Source organism: Tachypleus tridentatus, chromosome 7, assembly GCF_004210375.1.
Source record: "Tachypleus tridentatus isolate NWPU-2018 chromosome 7, ASM421037v1, whole genome shotgun sequence".
Lineage (NCBI taxonomy): Eukaryota > Metazoa > Arthropoda > Merostomata > Xiphosura > Limulidae > Tachypleus > Tachypleus tridentatus.
In genome coordinates this window covers 67,605,792-67,626,595 of record NC_134831.1, presented here as the reverse complement: position 1 = coordinate 67,626,595, position 20,804 = coordinate 67,605,792, and the positions used below count along the sequence as shown (strand labels likewise).

General features: G+C 32.0%; 1 protein-coding gene across 6 annotated transcripts in view; it reads right to left on the bottom strand.

The window, feature by feature from the left end:
• Positions 1-3: 3 nt before the first annotated feature.
• Positions 4-20,804, bottom strand: part of LOC143255886 (histone acetyltransferase KAT6A-like) — a 78,424-nt gene continuing 57,623 nt past the window's right edge. For 4 of the 6 annotated variants that reach the window (XM_076512243.1, XM_076512246.1, XM_076512244.1 and 1 more), the window contains exons 12-20: positions 18,818-18,890; positions 15,807-16,037; positions 14,510-14,603; positions 13,392-13,538; positions 12,069-12,156; positions 9,273-9,429; positions 5,388-5,748; positions 4,535-4,920; positions 4-3,892 (exon numbers count right to left, since the gene is read on the bottom strand). In XM_076512243.1, the coding sequence (XP_076368358.1) occupies positions 3,527-3,892; positions 4,535-4,920; positions 5,388-5,748; positions 9,273-9,429; positions 12,069-12,156; positions 13,392-13,538; positions 14,510-14,603; positions 15,807-16,037; positions 18,818-18,890 (1,903 nt within the window). In that variant the 3' untranslated portion in view covers positions 4-3,526. The remainder of the gene's footprint in view (positions 3,893-4,534; positions 4,921-5,387; positions 5,749-9,272; positions 9,430-12,068; positions 12,157-13,391; positions 13,539-14,509; positions 14,604-15,806; positions 16,038-18,817; positions 18,891-20,804) is intronic. The other 2 variants (XM_076512245.1, XM_076512248.1) reach the window with 1 other exon arrangement.

Here is a 20,804-nt window from a genome sequence, read left to right as displayed (position 1 = left end):
AGGGTCAGTGCAAATTCACATTTATTCCCTGTAAAACACTGTGTACACCTTGTTTTTTGCCAAATAAAATGTTTCTTTCTACTTCATAAATTATATAACTAGACCAGTGACAATTAACATAAGCTTCTTTTAATGAGAGGTGGCCCTGACTATCTTTGCATGTTAAACGTTACAAGTTCTTGAAAAAAGTAACCAACAGAGTCGAAGTACCAATGCAACAATAACCCTTGCACAATTATTAATGTCAGTTTTTGTACAATAAGTGAACAGTTAAAACATCAATATTACAATAAACCCTAACACATACACTGCAAAAAACATAGTTAATAAATTCTCCATCCAGGCAGACTTAGAGGTTTAACATCTGTTAAAGTTGCCTGAAATATGTTACTACATACTTTAAAGAACAATACTACTGTAAAGGAGTATCAGAAAATATTTACTATTTAAAAAAATGAGAGAGCAATACTTAGACCTCTAGAAACTAAACTAGTAGCAAGAGGATGAAACCTGGATAATGCTGAACAACAAAGTTACTATGTTATTTGTTCCTCCTCCTCCTGTTATTTACAAATGGAAAATGATGATCTCAAAGTAACAATTACATCTGCTACACAGGAATTGCCCTCTTATTTACATGATGCTAACTGACAAAAGCTGAGTGTAACATCAGTTGGAAACCCATATGTACAATGAGTGAGTGAAAATAAACAAAAAATGAAACTGGTCTGATTTTGGTACATATTTGAAAAAGCTTACATGTATTTTCTTGCTGTGAAGTCCACTGTTACATCCCATTCAACAATTTTTTGTCTTCATCATCGTCTCATTAAGGGGTTGAGGGTCTGAGAGGGAAGTCTCCCATTAAACTGGTATGCGTATGAGTAAAGGGCATTCTGAGACCTAGCCTCTTGGAACTGGTGTTGTGGGTGCATATTGACATTTACCATACTCATAGGTAGAGCAGCAGCTTGCAGCTGGTTTGGGTTAATTATGTACCCTGTAGTATTGACCATGGCTGTGGCAGTTGCAGGGGGTGGAGCTTGTTGCATATGGTATCCAACACCATTTAGTGCCTGATAGCTTGCTACAAGTGGTGGATTATGCTGCAGTGGCCGAGGGTGATAAGCATGATTATATTTACCAAAGTCATGACTAGGACTGGGAGAAGGAAGGCTAGGGATCATAGGAGTCAGACATCGTTGAGATGGTGAGGCAAGGTTAACTTCAGATGAAGATAGTGCCATGGTAGGAGGTGGTGTCATAGTACTGTTGTAAGTGGGAACAACATCTATAATGTAGCTGGTGAGCTGGTGAAGTTTGGCTAGATTACAAGCTGTATTTCCCTGCATAGTGTTTGAAGCAGTAGTAGCAGACTGCAACTGAAACCCCACAGGAACTGATGTAGACACAGGAAGGTTTGAGTTATTTAGTACAAACTGCTGACCCACATTTCTAGCCAAGTTTTGTTGTTCTGCCTGCTGAGATTGAATCATAGCAGCTACTGGGACATTTAATACATAAGAAACTGACGGATTTGTGCCTGTTACATTCACAAGGTTTGTGGGGGAAGCTTGTACCAAGACACTAGAAACTGAGGTATTGCTGACATTAACACTGTTCTGCACCCCAGATGCACTTGTACTAGTTGGTTCTTCAGACTTATTCACCTGTTCCTTATGTTTAGCAGCATTCTGTTTTTCTGACCGATTAGAGAGAGTAACACTTTTGGAAGATGACTTTCCACTATTAAAACTTTCAACGTGTTGAAAAAGTTGTTTTCCAGTTGGTGTTGAAACATGCATTTTCTGTGCTGGTGCATCGGAGAAGGTTTGTGAACTTGTAACAGTTTGAGCAATATACTCATCAGGTTGTATACAGCCATGGGAGGACTGAGTGGTAATGTTTCCAGGTTTTTCAAAACTGGAGTAAGAATGAGAAGAAGTAACAGATGGAGTAAGACTTTCTCCAGATTGTAAACAGCTGACAAATGATTCAGATGTGGTTACAGGCTCAACAGAAAGCTCCTCAGATTGTAGACAGCCAACATACGACTGGGATGTGGTTACAGGCTCAACAGAAAGCTCCTCAGATTCTAGACAGCCAACGTACGACTGGGATGTGGTTACAGGCCCTACAGAAAGATCCCCAGATTGTAGACAGCTCACATAAGACTGGGATGTAGTTACAGGCTCTATAGAAAGTTCTCCAGATTGTAGACAGCTCACATACGATTGGGATGTAGTTACAGGCTCTACAGAAAGTTCTCCAGATTGTAGACAGCTCACATACGATTGGGATGTAGTTACAGGCTCTACAGAAAGTTCTCCAGATTGTAGACAGCTCACATACGATTCGGATGTGGTTACAGGCTCCACAGAAATTTCTTTAGGTTGAACACAGTTAGGGTAGGACTTGCAGGTGGCTACAGGTTCCACATTAATGTCTCCAGGTTGTTCACAACCAGTAAAAGACTGAGAAATAGTTACAGGCTCTATTGAAAGATCTCCAGGTTGTACACAGCCATGAAAAGGAGGAGAAGTGCTTACAGACTGAGCAGTAACCTCACCAGGTTCTACACAACCAGTATATGACTGGGAAGTTACAGCAGGTTCTAAACAGCTAACATAGGACTGAGAGGTAGTAGCAGGCTGAGAAATTATCTCAGAGTAGCTAGGGTATGACTGTAAAGTAGTTATTTGATGAGAGGTGTGTTCGTTGTTACTGACAGTTGTTGAAGGCTCATTATTGAAGGTCTTGTCCATATCAACAGGACTGTACGGGTTGCTGCTCTTTGGAGAGTGAGAATTATAAATTCCAATACTGGCTATTTCCTGCTGTGATACAATCCATCTTTCAGAACACGACTGTGGCATAATGCTAGACTCGCTGGACTGTGGAAAGTTGGGATCAGCACCAACCACAGTCTGACAGTCCTGCTGAGCTTTCACACCTGAACATTCCATCTCTGACATGGTCTGATCAAATGTATGTGAAGTATCAGTAAATAAAAAGTTTGAAATGGATTCAGCAGCATCAAGGTCTTGGTTACATTCTTGATTTGCATTCTCTGCTTCTGAAATTGGCTGATCAGAGGTGTGTGATGAGGAACCAAAGAAAGTTGAGGAAGATTCTGAGAAACTTTCAAATCCTGTACCTAAGGTAGCAACAAGTAAAGAATCAGATATATTAGAATTTGACATTGTTTTGTCAGGATTAGAATTCATCCAGGAATGTGAAGTTGGAGAAAGTGATACGCTGATATTTGATAAAGGTTCCATATTGCTGCTGGCAACTTCTGTTGTAGCTAATGAAGAATCCAACACCTGTTCAATTTCATCTGTTGTATTTTTACTAGAACTACTATTACCAGTTTCATTTACATCCCCTAAGACTATCTTTGGTTGTAGAGAGAAGACCAGCTTTGTCTCAGACTGAATGGTGTCTTCATTTGTTTTTTGTTCCAAGTGAATCATTAACTTATCCTTCTCATGAAGTTCTGTAGTGACTCTTTCGAAGCCAAGCTTTAGTGATTCTTGGAAAGGTTCAGGTTCTTCAGCAGAATATCAAATTCTGTTTTTTGAGTCTCAACTACTGTTAACTCAGATTTATCAAGAGAAGATATTTTAGGTATTTCTTTATTTTTCTGATTTTCTGTTTCCTTGTCAGCAAGTTCTGTTTCCTTACTATCCAGACTGACTATTTCATCATCATTGTTACTAGTGTTGTTGAGGTTAAATGTGCTTCCTTCACTATTGCTGTGATTGTTTCCCACACCACTTACATCAGTAAGGCTTTCATTACTTTTAACCTTAGTTCTTTCATCTGCTTCCATCTCATGACTTTCTTTACTTTCCTTTCCATGATTTTCTGTTGTCATTATTTTGCACACCTAGCATAAAAAACAAAACAAAACACAATTATATACCCATAACACCATAGCCATTTCAATTACTAATTCGTTTGACTTTTTAACTTTTAGATGCTACACTGAAAGTAATTATGAGCAGTGCTAAAATGTTCCCCTTTCCTCCCCACTTAAAACTTTGCAGCATGGCAAAAAGAACTTATAGATAACTATAGATAAAATAAAACATCTAATACAGCAAAGATAATTAAGTAGTGTGTACTGCATGCAAGATATGCAAACTTCTCACTAAGTCATCCAAGGACATCTTGTAGAAAATTGTCAAGCCCGAGAATACGTTTGCTGTTGTACCATTTCATCAAGTGATAATGACATCAATGTAGCAGAAAGACCAATTCTGTTTTATCTTCAAAACTAAAGTACACTTGTTAGATTAGCAACAGGCAAACATAAGAAGTAAGAACCTTTATACTTCTGTGTTCACCATGACAGACAATAAAAATTAAAAACACTGAAACTTGTGGAATAATTCACAAAGTTCCCTTAGACTGTAGTTCATTCACTGCAATGAATTCCAGTACATTCTAAATAATTTGTAATTACAAGAAATCAATATGGAATGAGATACAAATATAAGCATAAAAAATGAAGTTGTAGTAATCTCACCTTTCGTACTCTTTTATGACTTGATTTTCTTCTTAACCCTTTCGGCCAACCTCGCCTTTTCCTGCCCCAAAATTTATGGGAATGAGAAGAAGTCACAACAGATGCTTGTAACACAGGTGGAGCAGGATCTGCTTCACGAGGCAAATCCTTCTCATGAAGAGAAGATATGTTTTCAGCTTCCATGGGTATGGCTGGTGTTAGGACTGGTGGAGCTGATCCATTCTCAGTCTCGTCTGTAGTGCCACAGTCCACATCTAGCTGAGAAGTAGAATCTGTAAAGTTATCAAATGTGGTATCTAGAGTACCACAGGGTCTCTTCTTCCTCTGTATATCATTCTTTTTTCTGTTTGAGCTTTCAATCTGCTTTTGTTTCTTCTCCAGTTTATCTACAGTGAAGAGCAGATTATTAGTTACTTAAGTAAACTGATGTAAATCTAGTTTAATATTTTCACTATAGTTATACAAACAGCCACAAATGCAACCCTCATATTTTTGAAATTACACAAACTTCATAACTGTAAACTTTCCCAGCACAAAATATTATACAGTCTATTGTTTCTTAAGCTTTTTGTTTTGGATACAATGGAATAAATTATGGAATTTAATACCTTTGTGGCATCCCCTTTATAACTGTATAATACAAAGTTTAGACCCTTTCCACATGTGATACTTTATACATACGTAGAATTGTATGCAACTACCTGCTTCTGTCAAATTTTAAACTTACAATATGATCTGTGCAACTTCCATTTAATAATTACACAACCTTTCAAGGAACAGCAGATATATATAAACACACACTTAAGCATGTACTATTACTATTATACTGATTCCCGACAACTAAAAGATCTACCTTTGTTGTACACAGACAATCCTTTTAACAATCTAATTTTGGTTTTCTTATTCTTCGTTTTCTTTGCTTTACAGGTCCCATTATTTCTTCCTTCACTGTAAACATTCCTGCTGGTACTTTCTAAATGTCCAGTTTTCAGTTTCTTCTTCTTTGGTTCTATTTCATCACCAGACTCCACAAAATGTTTTGATAATCCAAGATGCTCTTTCTTATATTTTCGCTTACGTTTAAGTAACTGCTTTCGTTTAACTCTGTTCTGCTTCTTATGCGGACTAAACAGGCTTATTAAACTACCAGCACAAGATGAATTTTCCATATCCTCCTGTTCTTCTCTTTTCCATAATGTTGCATTCTCTTCATTCTTTTTTAATATAAAAATTATTTAAAACTCAAACAACAACAAAATATACATTTCATAAGTACTAAACTGAAAAAAGTAGACTTTCACAATTTTATTTTTCACCACACAAAAACAGGTAATAGCACACTATGCTTATTTATGAGGCAAATGAAATTCACCAAAATGTTACAAAAGGTGGACTTAAATTAGATCTATAATGCTACTCTGATCTTATGATAGGAAACTACAGCCCAAAAACTATTTATAACTTAACATTTTTACATACAAATAACTTTTCATAGGTAACTTCAGAACCTACAAGTTTCTTATGTGTAAATGAGAAAACTGGAGAATAAATTTCCACACATTTACACAAAATTAAGAATAATTAATGATACACATTAAAAAAAATCACTTAATCCTTTAGTTGTTGTTGGGCATATGCTTGTACAGAACTAACATGATCCACATGTCCCACAAAAATATTTTAAACCTAGTATTCCAGTCTCTTTGATGCATCATAGGTCATTTATATGTGCTTGTATCATTTATTTTTTAAAAATACAAAAACTCGTACTGAAAAAAAATAAGATATCCCAGAGTTTAGGCAAAGATATCCTTAATTTAGAACTGCAAACCAAAAATAGACAATTTGTCAGCAGTAATCACTGCCTAGGTAGCTAATGTCAGTAAAGAATGGAATAAGCTTGCATAGCTATAGTTCAAAGTGTGTGATGCATTAAATAGTACAAAGCAGCATGGACCCCAAAAGTATGGATTTTGTGGTAAGACAAGACGAAGGTACATGGGTGTTCAAAACCCTGAGTGTAGCACAGGCACTAAAATTTGTACCAAGAGCAAAATAACTTAAACTGACTATATTACTAACAAAATAACCAGCTTAATTTGATTATATTCTAATGTTTACACTGTTCAGATTACTGTAAGTTAAAAAACAATGACAAACTTGAGACGGTTGTAATATCACACTTTTAAACTAGATATTCTTTAGTGATGTTGAGAAAACCCACTTGTAGAGAAATATATATGCAAAAACGGCTCTTCTATGTAAAATATTTTCTCAACCCAAACAAGCCGTTTTTGCATATATAGATATTCTTCAGTTAAAGTAAGGGGTAAATTAAACTAATAATTATGCCATTTGCATGTTACATATATTATGCCAATAACCAAATTATTTGGTCTTTTAATTTTGGTTGCATGTCCCTGCATGTATCGTTTATACAAACTGTTGAGAGAAGAAATAAGATTTGTTGACTCTTTCCATAAGTGATTCAATGAATAAAACCAAGTTTGTAACTATTTTGTACTTGTTACAGTGTCCGTACTATAACTTTTAATGTAGTATGTTTGTCTTTTCACATTTTTGGCAGACTTTCATTAAACATTATGTGATTTTTGTATACAAAAAAATCAGGTTTTTTAATTAAGCATTTTAAATAAAGACTTGCCAAGTAGTTTTGTTTACTAGTCCAAGTGCAGAGTGATTTTCATGTCAAGATTAAAAATACTTTTATTCACCTGAAAATTTTCAAATTTCATATTTAAATTGAATTGGTTATTTTTTGTAAAATTCTATATTTTGTTATTTTCTCTACCCTAACATCTAAAAAAAAAACAAAAAAAAACTTATAGTAATTACAAATTAATTTTCCTTAATTATTTTAGTATTTTTTCTTAATTTAAACAAATTAGATTTCCAAAGTGTTTTTATAAACATAAAAGTTGTTATTCAGTAATGAACATAACAATACACAAGTATTCAATTAGTGTGAAATACTTTAAGTGACACTAAGGATCATTATTTTCATGAATTTTTTCAAATACTTTTGCAGATATGTATCACACAAATAAAAATATTATGGAAATACAATTTGAGTTAAATAAATAAATTCAAAAGTATCTACCAGTCAGATGAGAGAAGGGTGGATCCTGACAATTCTTAACATGGTGCAGAATCACTCATGACCTGAATTACTATTCTTTAGAGCATGTTACTAGCAGGATCTCATCAAGTGTTTTGTGCAATCTGTCTCCACTGCTATTTCATGAACTTGGCCAATTCATGATAAATGGTAGGCTAATGTCAAACATTTTAATATAATATCCATGTGGACCAAATGGTGTTCTACAGGAATAAGATCTGGGCATGCTATCTACTGAAACTGATACTTGTTTTAATTTACTGTCTATGATTTGCAGCTGACAGAATTACCCCAATAGAGAAACAGAAAGGTCTTCTAACCAAAATATCCACCATTGCTATTGAAACATGTTCATTCACAATATTTCGAAATCCATGGTCATTTAAACATACAAATGGTTTGAATATCGTTTCAAGCCCATACACCCCATATTAAGATACTCATAACACAATATTGAAGAGCTGATACAATGCTTTCACAATCAAGATACTCACCTGCCTGCTTACACTGTCATAATTTTCAAATTCTGTGATATGGTTATCAACAGACCACAAAATCCATAACCACTTGTTAAACTATTGCACTTACAGACTTTGCATTAGGTAAAATTGTCAAGAGCATTTGCAAGGATAAAGTAAGGTCTGCATCCTAAATGTTCATCATTTTCCAATGGCCTTTTGTATAATCAGTTACAAATTCATCTCATTCTATTCATTTTTCAAAAAATTTAACTGGCCCACATTTTTTCAAAGGAAAGAAACAGGAGTCTAATTTTAAGCAAATGTTGGATGAACCTTGCTAATGCTTGAAACAAGTCCATACCTTAAACGTAATGAATGCTTGTACCTACATGTCTCAAAAGATTATCTGCTTATATTCTATTGTTCTTACTCAGGTTCTAATAATAAGTACTGTTTGCATATCACGAGGTTATAGCTTCAAGCAACAAACAATAGATTGCAAGAAATTAAAGATAAATTATCTACTATGTTATGAAACTGCAACTTCATTTGAAACTGATGTCATTATAGCCAGTTAACCCAAGTGTATTTTAGCTGTTTTTCCTTTTGACCAAACATTTTAAATACTTTTTGAAAAGGTTCTTAAAATTTTGGGATAGAAAATATAACTGTGTTGTAATTTCCATGACTATTTACACAGAATTTAATGAAACTGACCATAAACAAAAGTTCTTTATGTGGCTAATCCAGTCATTTCATAACATACAAAATATTACCTTTTCTTTTAAGATTATTTTAAGAAACACAAATAAAATTAAATAAAAGTTCAAAATTAAAATTAGCTTTATTATTTCACACCAAATTACTTTTACTTCTAAAAGCTACAATATGAAGTGTCAATCGAGATTCACAAGCTATTTTAAGAAATCTTTGGAATATTGATTGTTTTCATAAGTACTGACAAATACATCCAGCACATAAAAGTTAGCATTAAGACACCATTATCTTTTATGTTCATCAAATTAGGTGTGAAGTCTATAACTTCTTTAAGCACCACAGTTTTATACTGTATACTATTTTATCATTAATCAAATTTATGTAGATTTAAGAACAAATAATTAATTACAATTTTACGTACCTGTTCATCATCCTGAGTTGGACAGCTAACAAGTGGTGTCCATCGCAAACATTCAGGGTCTAGTGCAATCCGCTTATTTTGGTTTTTTTGGACTTTGGCCATGTGCTGGTCAAGCATACTTTTGTTGACATTGAGGACTGGCCTGTCAACAAATAATCTGTGTTCGTAGTGAGAAATAAACATTAAATATCTCGCCAGTAGCAATTACAGCTGTTTGCCATATTTTATAAGCTATAAGGTCTGACAGACAATTAGCACCCTTTATACATTCGTTAAAAGTAAGAGTTTGAATGATATTCTCTGAACAAGAAATGCACTGAAAAACATACATGGTAGTTTTATCTTACATCCATCTCGTACTCTGACTTCCACATTACAACTAATATGAATGTTTCTGCATATACCTTTTGTAATAGGTAAAATGTAACTAATTATTAAAGTATTTTAAACACAATATTAACTGAAAACTAAATAAATTTTGGGAATACTATTCCCATGACACAAACTTTAGTTTTGGTGTGTAGACATCCACATGCAGTTTGTGTCCACTACAATGCTTAAACCACCAGCTAAGGCTATTATTATTTTTATACCATTTGAGAACCTGTATCCAGAATACTGAGAAGCTACTACTCACTTCATCACATTACGTAACAAAATCAATGATTTCTTCCAGAATTTAAGCTAAGACACAAAATGAATCTCTCTTATCTAATAATTATTTTTCTTACCTTGCAATCACTTAAAAAGTAAATTTATATGTCAAGACTGTTTAATCCTTTCCATAAGGGTCTGAGTTAAAGCATGTCATCATGTTCTGTAGACTTAGGTCCAAACTTTTATGAAACTATTATTTTATGAACGTACACCAATAAATTTAGAATCAAACTGTAGTTTGTAATAAACAATTTAGTGTTATACATTACTCAATTTTTGTAGCTCAAATTAAATTTAAAAAAGCTAAATACTTATGTTTTGTGTCATATGATACATCGTCCTCTGTATTGCTCACATTGTATTGTGGGAGTCATAAAATGTAAAGTATACAGTTCTTACTGAATTAGAAACTCAAATCATGAAATACTAACAAGCTACAATATGTAATAACAACCTCCTACATTTTTTATTCGCTGTTAAATTACTACATCTATCTATTTTGAACTGCATATTTCTGTCAGCCTTTCTAAAGTATTTATGCAGTTTTGAACAATGGTGATAAGCCAATAGGAAATGAGATTTTTTAGACATATAGCTTATGAAGCCCAATAACTTACAGTGGAATTCTGTGGTAACAATATTGTAATTTATAATTTTTTTACATCTTTTACATGTAAAACGTTACGAGGCTTAGCAAGTATGATGCAAGAATACAAAAAAATTAGAAACACTAAGTAGCAAAGATTATTGTTTTCTGCATATATTTTATTAAATGCTCTTTTAAAAAATATATTTGAAAGTTAAAAAAATATTTGAAAATAGTAATAACAGATATACAAATGTACTGTATGGTAACCAAAATGTGATTGTTTTACAAAATACTGGGACATTAGTACTAAACCTAAGAAGAGTAAAATATCTGTACCTTGTGTCAGTTTTATGCTATTCAGTAGAGTAACATCAGCTGCATCACTTACAACTAGATTATTAGTTAGACACAGTCAATAAAAGAAGAAATTAACAAATACAAAATCAGATATACTGTTATGAGATGCGAGTTATTTAGAATAAATGTTTGTGATTTCCTGTTACAATTTGCAGCAATTCTAGAATAAAAATATGGTATTTCTGATTTCCTAATTTTTTAATCTTAAAATCAAAATTACTTTGCATGTTGGATAGTTAACATTCTAAAGGGAAAAACACCTGGTAATGGTTACTGATAATCTGCAAATTTTTGTGAAAATATATGTATATTATAAAATATAATGGTTATATATTAGCTACAATACACTCAGCCCCATAACCAAAACTTTAATGTGAAAGTAATTATATTGCAAGTTTTATTGTGTAATAGATTACTGTTTTAGATGCACAAGCTGATGCACTTGCTAAATATTACTGTTGCTGCTTTATTTTCCACAAATTTTTACTTTTTTGCAATGTATAATTAAAAAACAAAACAGTTGTTTTGCACTGTATGCACTTCATTGGTGACATTAAAACTTCTAAAAGTAAGATCTCATTACTCAAGTTGCAGAAACAAAGTAAAATCAAATGAGAAGCTGAATCATACTGATATTATTATATTAAAATTATAACAGTTCTTATGTTAAATACTGTTCATTAACTTTGTATCATTTTTGTAGCTAAAATTAACTTTAAAACACATACTTGTTAGAATGTTTTTTGCACTGATACCTCTGGTTAAATTTGTGAACATTTTTGACACTGAATTAAAATGATTACTTGCCGAGTCATCTCTAAACAAGGTTTGGGTTTCTCCTACTATCTTATAACACGTCAGTCTATCACCATAATTTAACTTTCTGTCACACTTATGAAACAGCAACACCAGTAATGCTATATTAATTCACCAGCAACAAAAGAGCATATTAAAACATCTGTTACTAAACTAAACTAATAGTATATTTTATTTAGTCTGATATAAACTAAAATCATGCTGAAAATTATATCTACTAAGTTACTTCAAAGAAAATGCTCTGAAACATTTTACGTAAAAATATGATTTACTAAATCCTAAACATTTGTTTTTCAATATTCAATACTCTTCTTTGTTCACATATGAAGAATAACAAGAATCACAAACCACAACTTGGTAGGTTTTTCTTTTGTTACCTTTCATTTTCTCCAATCTTGATCATGTCTAGACACTGAAGTGTTGTGGCTATGTCATGTGGGTTCAAGCCAGTAGCTTTGGATATACCTTTTAACAGACAATACCAATTAGTTTACATATAATTTGGATTGAAATTAACATAATGTTTTACATCCACACTTAATTAAAAATAAAAAGTGAAACACCATTTCCTAAACATCAGTGAAATTAGACAATTTTTTTAACAGACAGTACATGTTAAATATGTATTAAGTGACTTGAAACGAGCACAAGTTTTTAACATACTTACTTATTAAAAATAACAACAAACTATGCCACTTGTCTCTACATTCAGTAGCCTTGGGAATGTTTGTGTTGGTGACGTTTTCTTAATGCAAAGCCACACAATGGGCAATCCATCCACTGAGAGAAACTGTATCACAATGTTAACCTTCTAAGTCTTGACACTTACTGCTGACCCACTGGGGAACAGCTTGGAAATTACAGGTGAATTCTGAATCTCATGTTGACAATGAGTTTAATGTACAAGTTAAATTAATACCCTTTTATTGATTTATAATGTTTTTGATAATAATGGTTTCCTTGGAAATGTCCAAGATTAAATATAAAATCCACCACTCATCTCATTTTAAAAAGGAAAATTTTAAATATGTCAGAAATAAATTAGAAGAAATAACAATAATCATAAGCATTTCTCCTTAAAATTATTTTGGGAGCCTCATGAGAGACACACAATAGGTAAAACTAAGGCATGTACATCTTTTTATGCATTTTTGATTATTTTTGTACATCATTTATTTCGAATTTTGCATAAAAATTATTCAAGGTCTATCAGTGCTAGCCATCCCTAATATAGCAGTAAAAGACTAGAAAGAAGGCAGCTTGTCAACATCACCCACTGCCAACTCTTGGTATATTTTTTAACAAAAATAGTGGGATTTACCATAACAATGTAATGCCCTCATGGGTGAAAGATCTAAACCCATGATCCACTGATTATGGGTTGAGTACCCTAACCACCAGACTGTATTTTGAATATGAGATCATGGGTTAAGGAAGGGATATTTACTACAGATTTACTGCAGAAGGAAAACAATTTTCATAGATATTGTAGATATATTAATTAATAATAAAATTCTCCTTATATAACAATGTGTAAGAAATAAAATCCAAAAAATAACATAATTACACATATACATAAACAAAAATGATAAATCAGAATACCAAACAAACCAAATAATATAGACAATATTAAGCATGTACTATAAAAACCAACAGGATCCATATAAACTGGTATCAAACACTGTATGTGAAAAACTCACTTGTTATAGTGATCTTTTTATCCTGGTAATTATACAAGTATTCTAGAATTACACTTTTCCAATATGATTTGTAACTTATATATCCAAGATCTGATAATGGTTTCTCAGGAGTTCCTGCCAAATTTTCTTTTCTTGAAAGAAGGTAACCTGAAACACACAAAAATATGTTATAAATAATAATAAAAGACTATTGAAAAACATGATTTAACCTTGAAGTGTATCTTTTATGGTTAAAGTAAGATTCATTTTGCTTTCCACTACTAACTACAATTACAGGCCATAAGATCAAATTATTTTAAAACCTGCTTATTAAACTAATATATAATTTCTTCTAGAGAATTTTTAAATTATAGAATTGGTTCTGCTGAATAAGTTGAATTTAATTGGACGATATACAATTTGCACATAAGATTAATGTATATACTATAAGTGGTTATCTTTTACATAATATACACGTTCTCATCATAAAATACAAGACATTGAAACCTCAGCACAAACAACATTTTTATGACAAAACAGTGCAGGTTGTAAAGAACATTGTCTTGTAATATATATCAAATCTCATGATTATGAAAACAGATATACTGAATCTTTTTCAAACATGTGCTTATATTAAAAAATTGATACAAATTGAAAAGTTTTTTTAAATTGAGAAAAACTATACAGTGGGCCTAAAAGAGGTTCAATAGACACACACACACAAAACAAGTTAATTCCTCCAAATATAAACTTTTGCAGCTTCTTTTGAAGTGAAACAACATCCATTTTATTCTTTTTGTCATCACTTTTTCAAATTCTCACCTTATAGGTAACCGTTCTTTTAAACAAGTAAAAAAAAATTGTAGAAGCTCACACCATAAACAGATTTTGTACTTAATCAATTACACACCAAACTGTAGGAGTGGAGAAGCTAAATAACAATAGTTAATAGTTGTTATACAAAGGGACATTAAGCCAATTCACATTAACACAGATCCATTTCCTTTATTATCTAAACACTCGATATTTGGGACTAAAGTTTAGTAAATAAAACCAAAGTGCTTATGTTAAAAATAGTGATAAAGTAATATTCTACTCTGCTTCTTCTACATTGTGAAATCCTTGCCAATGATACTTACTGAAATCAATCAGAAGTCGGCCATAACCCATTCTCTGATATTGTGGCATGGTCATGATACAGGATACATTATATCTCTGTTGACAGTGTTTCTCCTGAAATATAAATTATACAAGTTTACAGACTACTTTGCTAATAAAACAACTGAAAATATCTGTTGAAACTAATCCAGCCTAACTTTTACTTTTTTTATTCAGAGTAATGACTTCACATATTAATTGAATGCATATACTATGATCTTAATATATAATAGGTATGTAAATTGATTTGTTAACTTATTATAAAACTTCAAAACTACATATGCCATAGTTATAGCTAACATTAATATCAGCAGTGTTTATTAAATAACTTTTAGCCAACTTGCTAAGGCAGAGGAAGCAACTTAATGTTAACTTACATTATCCCATCATTTGACAGATTCTTCAATTTGTTCACAATTTATTCACTTAATAAAAAACTATTAACTCTGCATAAAGATGTTCAGAAAATTTTCCAAGTATACTAAACATTTCCAACCATTAAGAGCCCAGTCTTTCCCTGTGACTTAGTCAATACATGTACAATCACTACAGATAGTTGGGTTTTGAAATAAATCACTGCAAAGGTGTACTTGTATGTTAATAAAAAAATAACATGTATGAAACAAAATGTCACACAAACCAAGTCTGAAAAATTATTTTTGTTTCTTTACCGAAACTATTTTATACTAATCAAAACACCAACTGTGGACAGAAAAGGGCTGTCAGTCCTACATACTTATTGCCATATCACTACTGAAGACTGAGAATATTATTCTCTGTAAGTCACAATGTATTAAGTAACTTGTCAGCTCACAGTTATAGAAATGGGCTTGTCTGTAGTTAGATTTGACCAACTGTTTTCTGAATAAGCAGTGCTGTATGAATTATCCCGATAGAAATTTTATTACATAACCTACTATAACACAACTATTACATAACCTACAATATAAATAATATACTTGTCAAAACTTCAACAAATGAAAGATTTGTAAAATAATCACCCAAAAGAAGATCAAAACAATTAAAACAAAGGTAAACTTGTATACCGTTTCACAATTATGTTAGAATTAAACACAAGGTTACACTCAATCCTTCACAGCAGCTATTAACAAGCAAACATAACTGTAAATTCAATTACAAATATAAATATTATACAAAAGTTAAAAAAAAAAAAAAAGCATGAAATATTCTGATGCATCACTTATGCCTAAAAGTCCATTTTTCACTAGCAGGTGACCACATTTTGAAACATTCTGTCAGTCTTATTGCCTTACTTACCTTGGAAAAATACCCGACAAGATGGCAGCCTTTGTCATTATTTTTGGTGAGGACATAAAACAGGAATGGTTCCACATCATAATAGAGGGTCTTGTGGTCCAGGAAAAGCTTGGCTAGCAGACAGAGATTCTGGCAATAGATTTTATTGATATTTCCATCAACCTCAAATATGGAAATTTCACCTTTTCTGTATATTTCTGTAGCAGGTGGATGAGTCCATGTACATTTGTGCTGCAAAATGTCCACAAATATTCACTGTTACAGTATCATTAAAAGAAAAATTATCAAATTAAGAAAGAAATTTTGTTTATCAAGTTTGTTTTTACATGAATTATAGTAAAAACTTTATTCTCTGAATACCCATTTAACCAAACAACTTCTATATTAAGACAACTTACAAACTAATAGTATTCTAGTTCTAACATGGAAATTCAAAACAACTAGAGATAAACTATGTGAGCTTAAATATGTTCAGGACAGTCAATTTTTCAAACAACTGAACGTAAGCTGTGCTTATCCCAAACATATAACAAATCTATTGACTAAGAAAATTTCATAACTGAAAATGAATATTCTTTTTGAGGAATTAATCTTTACCACACAAAAAACTTTATTTAAAAGTAAATCAAACACAATCACGTCAAACTACAACCACAGTACAGTTTCATTATAACGTTACCCAAGAGCAATATAGGTGGGAGAGCATTATAATCAACTAGTCAAGAAATCACCCATACTGAACAAGTATGGATTCAGATGACTACTAAAGCAAATAATTAATTAAACAATTTATTTTTTTTACAAATAAAAAATACATTAAAAAAAAGAACAGATAAAATATGAACATAAACTTTTAAATATTTTGGAAACAAAGCAAACATGCATTCACTCATTCACAGAAAAAGTCTGAACATAATGCAGGACATTTTTGCATATGCATCACAATTCCTGCAATAGTCACTGGCTGCCACTCAATCTGGTATAAAGCTTCTTTGAGTTGTTTACTCAAACATAATTCAGGGAAAGGTGGTCTCTTCTATCTAAAAATTTCATCATTATTGTTGTTACTAACTGTCGCTTGGCCTCAGACAGTGCGTGATTTTCTCATCTGAGAGTTTTTCGTGGGTATTTATGATCTATTTTCAGAAACTGAGTGATACTGCTATCCTAGCTATGGCTGTATTGCTTGTATGAAAGCCATTGTAATCCACATACTGTCTTGCAGTTTCATTGATCACCTTTTGGGTGAATCTTAGGAAGTCATATCACTATCAAAACTGTTAAATGTAGAACCCAGCCATTTCTTACACCTTTCTATACATTTTGAGGAAATACTTTCCCAAGCTCTGTCTGCAATGATTATAGCCTTATTAGGTCTAAGCTCCTTCAAAAAGTTAACAATGTTCTTTGAGTTGTCTAAAAACTCTGCAGTGAGTTCATTTGAAGGAAGCAAGCAACAATTACTTGGCTGAGTAGCTGCATTTTTGAAGTTTGTTGGAAGACATTAAGCCTTGATAAAACTATTTCTAGAGGCAAAAGTTTCTATTCAAGGATGGGCATTACAGTTGTCTAGCAAAAGCAAGGGTTTTGGTTCTAGCTTCTTTTATGATAGCTGGATCAACAACAACATGAAACCAGCCTTCAAAACTTGAGGCATTTTTTGCTGGATATATATATTTTGTTTTTTATCACCCAAAAAAGTGATGTTCCAAAAAACTGTTCATTTAGTGAACTATTATATATATATATATAAATGGCACATTCTTCATACTGATATGAAAGCAGTGAGGTTTTCCATATTTTGCTATTGCAAGTGGTCTTAGATTGTGATTTCCTGTTTTGTCGCAGCACAAGAGAATCATTATTCCAGTCTTTACCTGCTTGAATCCAAGGTTTCTGCACTGTCATTTTTATTTGCTAGCATCTTACTGAGCAACATTTTGAAATAAAGAGCTATCTCATTACAGTTATAAACATGGTCATAAGAGTAGACAACCACCTCAAGGATCTTGCATGGTTTCTCAGGGTATGAACTGGCATCCTTCTCAACTGCTGAGTGCTGATTACCTAAAACACTTGGCCAACACAGACAATCTTTGAATCTGCATAGCCACTTGTTGCTTGCCTCAAAATCTGTTGCCATTTAGTTAGTTGGAGAATTTCTTTGCTTGTGCTTGAAGAACTGTGCTCAACAAAGGTATATATGCCATGTGTTCTTTGTTGTGTGAATGTGTACAGCATCTTATCTAGCCTCTCATCTTTGGCTTGTCAAGCTCTCTTCCTTTTCTGGTCACCTTCATTCAATTCATGCGTTCTCCACAAAGTTAAACCATTTCCTCTTTAATAACATCATTTATGACCAGATAGATGGAATCCCTAATGGGTTCAACAATAGCCAATAATTCTTGTATGCCACCATGAATGCAAGTGCCTAAAAAATTATGTAACTTTAAACCTCTCCTTTACAAATGCTATATTGATGATATTTTCTGGCTATTTTGACAATCAAGTCATATTTCCAAATTCTTTTCTTACCTTAATGCTCAACATCCCAATATCACGTTCACATCTTAACTCTATTGTCACATCTCGTGACTTCCTGCTTTGTTCCCCTTATTTGTTAACAGTGTAATGACTTTAGCTTCTGAAATCACATAACACTAACATTTTTGGAAGCCAAGGCACCAAAGCAGTATATTCAACAAAGCACTGTAGCTGATGGCCTTATAATGTGGTTGTGCTCTATGTTTTAAACCAGTCCAGAAAACTTGATATTGCAAAAAATATTTACTTATTTAGTGTGGGTGAAAAATTAAAGCTTATTGCTTTAGTAAAACAAAAATACTTTACATAATTTAGTAAAACAATTTCCAAAGAACACACATTACATTGAACTGTCCAAAAATGAAAATGGTTAAGATTTTCACTCAAATAAAATAGAAAAACAAAACTAAAAACACACCAAGTAATTTATCAGTTATAAGTAATATAATATTTATACATTCACTTACCATGTGCCTTGCTAAAATGCTTTTGCTCTTCATATATTTCAAACAGAACTCACATATGAATAGTTTTGGCAGTCTGAAATTACAGAACAATGTATTATACATAATAAATGTCTTTAAGAATGTTTCATTTTTCTGGAACACAGTGTAAGGTATTTTAACTTTCCTTACAATAATTTCACCCATCCACTACTGTAAACTTAGCTCTTGTTTTACTGTTCCCTGAAATACCCTACCAAAACTCTCAGGTAATAAACTGAATCACATTTCAACATCATGGTACACAAGTTTTGTTTGTTTGTAGTTAAGCAGAAAGCTATACACCATGGGTATCAAAACGTCTGGTGGGGGAAGCGGCAGTACAAAAGTATATACAAGTTCTAACAACACAAAGAAAACAGTATGTGTCACTGCATATAGTGCTAGTAACAGTCAAACTTACTTATTAAGGAATTACTCATTATTTATCCACTTAAACCAAATCTAAGTTTAAATCAACCTCCACGTCTATCTTATGTTACTCCATCAAACATACATTAATAAAATACCTGTTTATACAGCAACTATTGCAATGATGTAGTTCTACTGAGCTCAAAATAATTTATTAGCAGGCAGCAAACAATAATAATCCTATCACTTTTCCACAGATGTTCTATAAACCACACTAGTTCTTCCAGACTCAGCCTCTAGACTCTCTCACAACGTACTTTGTAATGTAACTTTTCATACAGTTAATACATCTCTACAAAATTTGGCAGACTTTTAGAAGACATTACAAGTCATTTGTACATAAAAAATCAGATTTTTTTTGTATGAAGTATTTTTACTAAAGATTTGTCCATTTCTTTTTACTCTTCTGAATACAGTGATTTTTATGTTAAGATTAATAATTCTTTTCTTGTGTCAGAAATCTTTCATTTGCATAATTTCTACAACTCCTAACTAATTTCAAAAGTTTGACCAACCTTGTAACCACCTAAAAAAAAAAATTTTTTTTATCTCGCTGGAAAGACTTCAAACTGTAACAAAAAAATTACATTTGTTTTTCTCAAATAGCTTTAAATGCATAACAGTATATATCTATCTATTTTATTGTTCTGTTGTGCTTTGAACCATGCTTGACTACTATTTACATCATAAGTTGTAAATCATTTGGTGAATATGCAACTCACACTATGTCATCAAATTACATTAAACATGAAATACATTGAGAAAATTGTTTATTACATTAAAATTTACACAATCTAACCTTAACTAATCTAAAAACCTTTGTGTTTTTCACAGTTTAGTTACTTTCTAAATAATAATTAAACATACACATTAAAATACTTACCTGGACCTCTCTTCTAATTTGATATTTAATTAAATAATGAGACAACAAAACAGAATAACAACATGCATTAAACAGATAATATCTCACAACTATCACAAATTATTTGGCTTTCTAAGGATGCAACAAGAGCCATTAATAATTTACCTAAGTCAATGTGTTACTGAAGGGAATAAACCTGAACTTAAAGTGAAATCAACAATTCTCTGCATAGAAAATAGCATAATATAAGAAGTCATTTGACAGCCTAATACTTTAGTTTTCTATTGATTATAATATACTATATAATAGAGAGAAGTACTGGCCAAAGATGTGACATGCGAGTGTAGAAAAAGTGGTCTGATGGTCGTGTAACCAAATAAAATTGAAGGCTATGAAAATTATGTTTTGGCTGAGCAATGAAAACATTATAATGAGTAATAACTTTGTAATTCTTGAAGAGACGGTAAACAAAATTAGAAAAAATAGTGGATGCCCAGTGAAAAAATGTCATAATTCTCATACTAGAGGATATTCAGGATTTTTAAAAATATTTCCTTATAACATTAAGAGCTTAAAACTTGATAATCCATATTTTAATAATGTTACATCTAAATTTCTATGCTACAGTTATTGGTATACCATAAAAATATAGTAGTTTAATTAAATTTTGAATGTAAT